General features: G+C 43.6%; 1 protein-coding gene across 1 annotated transcript; it reads right to left on the reverse strand.

The window, feature by feature from the left end:
* Nucleotides 1-415: 415 nt before the first annotated feature.
* Nucleotides 416-4,638, reverse strand: LOC112225673 (tubulin alpha chain-like). The gene is given in 5 exon segments (XM_042306789.1): nucleotides 416-1,547; nucleotides 1,820-1,882; nucleotides 1,884-1,969; nucleotides 2,108-2,330; nucleotides 4,539-4,638. Coding segments are annotated over 5 exon segments (1,353 nt in total). The 5' UTR covers nucleotides 4,542-4,638; the 3' UTR covers nucleotides 416-569.

Consider the following 4,638-nt stretch of genomic DNA (forward strand, 5'->3'; position numbering starts at 1 on the left):
GTAGACATAAAGCCTGTTCTAATCTTGCAGATATAAAGCCTGTTCTAATTTAGTAGACATGGAGCCTGTTCTAATCTAGCAGACATAAAGCCTGTTCTAATCTAGCAGACATGAAGCCTGTTCTAGTCTAGCAGACATAAAGTCTGTTCTAGTCTAGCAGACATAAAGCCTGTTCTAGTCTAGCAGACATAAATCCTGTTCTAATCTAGTAAACATAAAGCCTGTTCTAATCTAGCAGACAGAAAGTCTGTTCTAATCTAGCAGACAGAAAGTCTGTTCTAGTCTAGCAGACACTAAAATTAAAATCCCTTATTTGAAGCTGCAGCCTTATAAAAGCTTGATATAATACAAGCTGCTTATTTGAAAGTCAATCATAGACCATCTTCGAGTCTAAAAACAACCACATACAGTTGAGTTTGTTTACGATGCGTTTATTGAGAATACACACAACATGACTAGATGTAACAGAGACTGTTAACACTGCAGTGGGGAATGTGTTGCTGTCATGTTAAGTGTAGGACTCCAACAGTCAGTGTTGGAATGTAGGGTGGCAAAGCATGTTTAGCCTTTTAATATTCCTCTCCCTCCTCATCCTCTTCTCCCACGCTGTCAGTGCCCACCTCTTCATAATCCTTCTCCAGGGCTGCCATGTCTTCTCTGGCCTCAGAGAACTCTCCCTCCTCCATGCCCTCACCAACGTACCAGTGCACAAAGGCTCTCTTGGCATACATCAGGTCAAACTTGTGGTCCAGACGGGCCCAGGCCTCAGCGATGGCTGTGGTGTTACTCAGCATGCACACAGCCCTCTGGACCTTGGCCAGGTCTCCTCCAGGAACCACCGTAGGGGGCTGGTAGTTGATACCCACCTTGAAGCCAGTGGGACACCAGTCCACAAACTGGATACTCCTCTTGGTTTTGATGGCAGCGATGGCAGAGTTGACATCTTTGGGAACAACGTCACCACGGTACAGGAGACAGCAGGCCATGTATTTGCCGTGACGAGGGTCACACTTCACCATCTGATTGGCCGGCTCAAAGCAGGCGTTGGTGATGTCAGCGACTGACAGCTGCTCGTGATAGGCCTTCTCAGCGGAGATGACTGGGGCATAGGTGGCCAGAGGGAAGTGGATACGGGGGTAGGGCACCAAGTTGGTCTGGAACTCTGTCAGATCAACATTCAGGGCTCCATCGAAACGCAGGGAGGCAGTGATGGAAGAGACGATCTGACCAATGAGCCTGTTGAGGTTGGTGTATGAGGGACGCTCAATGTCAAGGTTCCTACGGCAGATGTCATAGATGGCCTCATTGTCCACCATGAAGGCACAGTCAGAGTGCTCCAGGGTGGTGTGAGTGGTCAGGATGGAGTTGTAGGGCTCCACCACAGCCGTGGACACCTGAGGAGCTGGGTAAACGGCAAACTCAAGCTTAGACTTCTTTCCGTAGTCGACAGACAGACGTTCCATCAGCAGGGATGTGAAACCAGAACCGGTGCCTCCTCCGAAGCTGTGGAAGATGAGGAACCCCTGGAGACCTGTACACTGGTCAGCCTGAATGGAGAAATGGTACATTAACATTGTTAGATGTTATCTTATGTTATAGCAGTAAGAAGAGAATGGAGAACCTGTTTCCATGTTCTACCTAGAACCATAAAGGGTTCTTCGGCTTGTCCCTGTAAGATAACCCTTTATGGTTCTAGGTAGAACTTTTGACCATTTTAAAATGCTTTCTTCCATAGAGAAGGTTTCTGAAGAACCTTCTAGAATGAAAAAGGTTCAGTGTAGAACCCTAGTTAGAGGCCTGTTTCAGAATGACGACTCACCAGTTTGCGTGTCCTGTCCAGCACAATGTCAATGATCTCCTTGCCGATGGTGTAGTGACCGCGGGGCGTAGTTGTTGGCAGCATCTTCTTTACCAGTGATCAGCTGCTCAGGGTGGAACAACTGACGATAGATACCTGTCCTCACCTCATCTGAAAGAAAAAGGTAGATTTAGAATATCCTAATATTTTGAATATGAGGAATATCTTGGGACAGAATATCAAATCATTCAAAGCTTGTAAACCATAATTCAATAGGAAATCTCCAGGATTTCATGAGTCTCATCTTACCGATGACAGTGGGCTCCAGGTCAACGAAGATGGCTCGGGGGACATGCTTTCCAGCTCCAGTCTCACTGAAGAAGGTGTTGAAGGAGTCGTCTCCACCTCCACAGGTCTTGTCACTGGGCATCTGTCCGTCCGGCTGGATCCCATGCTCCAGGCAGTACAGCTCCCAACAGGCGTTACCCATCTGGACTCCGGCTTGGCCCACATGCATGGAAATACACTCACGCTGAAACAGAGAGGGCTCAAGGTTTAATGTCACATGCACACGTTCAGTGAAATGTCTTTCTTGCTAGCTCTAACTCCAACAATGCAGTCATCAGTAACAATGACAAGGTAGAACAAAAACACGTGATAGTAGTGTATTGTAGTGGATTGTAATGTATTGTAATGTATTGTAGTGGATTGTAATGTAGTGTATTGTACTGTATGTACAATGCAGTCAGTCATCAGTAACAATGACAAGGTAGAACAAAAACCCGTGATACATTAAAATAACAGATCAACTACAGGGAAATGTCAATTAAATAATGTCTTTACACATTAAATGACACACTGAAGTTGTATTGTAAATGTATTGTAATGTATTGTAGTCTATTGTAGTGTATTGTAATGTAGTGTATTGTATTGTAGTGTATGGTAGTGTATTGTAGTGTATTGTAATGTATTGTAGTGGATTGTAATGTAGTGTATTGTACTGTATTGTAGTGTATTATAATGTAGTGTATTGTAGTGTATTGTAGTGTAATGTATTGTAGTGTATTGTAGTGTAATGTATTGTAGTGTAGTGTATTGTAGTGTATTGTAATGTATTGTAGTGTATTGTAATGTATTCTAGTGTATTGTAGTGTATTGTAATGTATTGTAGTGTATTGTAGTGTATTGTAGTGTATTGTAGTGTATTGTAATGTATTGTATTGTAGTGTATTGTAGTGTAGTGTATTGTAGTGTATTGTAGTGTATTGTAGTGTATTGTAATGTATTGTATTGTAGTGTATTGTAGTGTATTGTAGTGTATTGTAATGTATTGTAGTGTATTGTAATGTATTGTAGTGTATTGTAGTGTATTGTAGTGTAATGCAGAATCAATCATCAATCTATTACGATAAGATCACTGTGATTAAGTGAAAGTAAAAACTGATTTTTTTTAAATACATGAGGGAAATTGTCAACCCGTTTTAGCAAAATGACATTTAAGCAAAGTCATTGGCTACGCTAGGCTATCCTGGATGTATTCGGCTGAATAGTGTGACCACTATCTTGAGTGTATGATACTAATACTGCACGTCATCTTACAAATTCTTTATCTGCCATTTGACGACAGATCGTTATTTATGACCCTGTATCTTTAAGAGCAGAGGACCAGAGAGGAAAAGGTCTTGTTCCTGTGGGCCACCCCCCTCCTCTCCCCTTCCCCCCTCCTCCTCCCTCCCCTTCTCCCCCTCCTGCTTTCTCCTCACCCTTCTACCCCCTCCTCTCCCCCTTCTCCCCTTCCTCCTCTCTCCTCACCTCTCCTCCTCTCTCCTCCCCCCTCCTACTCTCTCCCTCCTCCTCTCTCCTCACCTCTCCTCCTCTCCACCCCCTCCTCCTCCCTTCTCCCCCTCCTGCTCTCTCCCTCACCTCTCCTCCTCTCTCCTCCCCTCCTACTCTCTCCTCCCCCTCCTCCTCTCTCTCCTCCCCCTCCTCCTCTCTCCTCACCCGTTCTCCCCCCCTCCTGCTCTCTCCTCCCCCTCCTCCTCTCTCCACCCTGGACCCTCTATCCCGCCCTCCTCCTCTCTCCTCTTTTCCCTCCCTCTTTTTCTCTTTCCTCCCTCACCCCCAGTCCAGCTGCACACTCATTGCAGTGAAACAGCGTGAGATATCTCTCACACATACCCTAAAATCTTTAGAGAAAATGGCTAACATCACAGATCGCTCCTCCCTGTTCTCCTTTGTGCTCAATCATTCCATCCTCCTCTCAGAATGGCAGAAATGTTTTTTTTTTTAAATCACAGAACATCCAAATGATCAGTAATTAATGGGTTTTTTTCCGGAAGCTAAGAGGTTTTCTATCTACACAGTGGATAGTTCATTACCAAGTAGAACAATGACTAAATAGATAGACATTAGAACACTGAAATCTGACCCACATTTGATGCATGGCTATAGATGATTCTATCACAAGAATATTTGTTTACCAAAATGATACAATATAAATATTTAAACCAGTATAAACAGTGTATATATAACATCTAAAAGGGAAAATGCAGAGAATCACATGGTATTTATGTAACAGAATAATCACCATCATTCACATTATTTTCCTCCAAATCCGTCCTTTACAATCATCAGCCTTATCTAAGCCCATCATTGAATATGAACACCATGTGAAAGAAAGAATGAGAGAAGGAATAAAGAAAATATTATTTTATCATCTACGTCAGCAGTCAGCACTCACCATTTTGTCTGGTTTTTCTTTTCCTTCACAGGCTGACGTTTAGGATTCAGAAGAGAAGGCAGAACTGCAGCAGGAAGGAAGGGGTGGGAGTTTTATATGC

Source organism: Oncorhynchus tshawytscha, linkage group LG26 (genome assembly GCF_018296145.1).
Source record: "Oncorhynchus tshawytscha isolate Ot180627B linkage group LG26, Otsh_v2.0, whole genome shotgun sequence".
In the NCBI taxonomy this organism is placed as follows: Eukaryota; Metazoa; Chordata; class Actinopteri; order Salmoniformes; family Salmonidae; genus Oncorhynchus; species Oncorhynchus tshawytscha.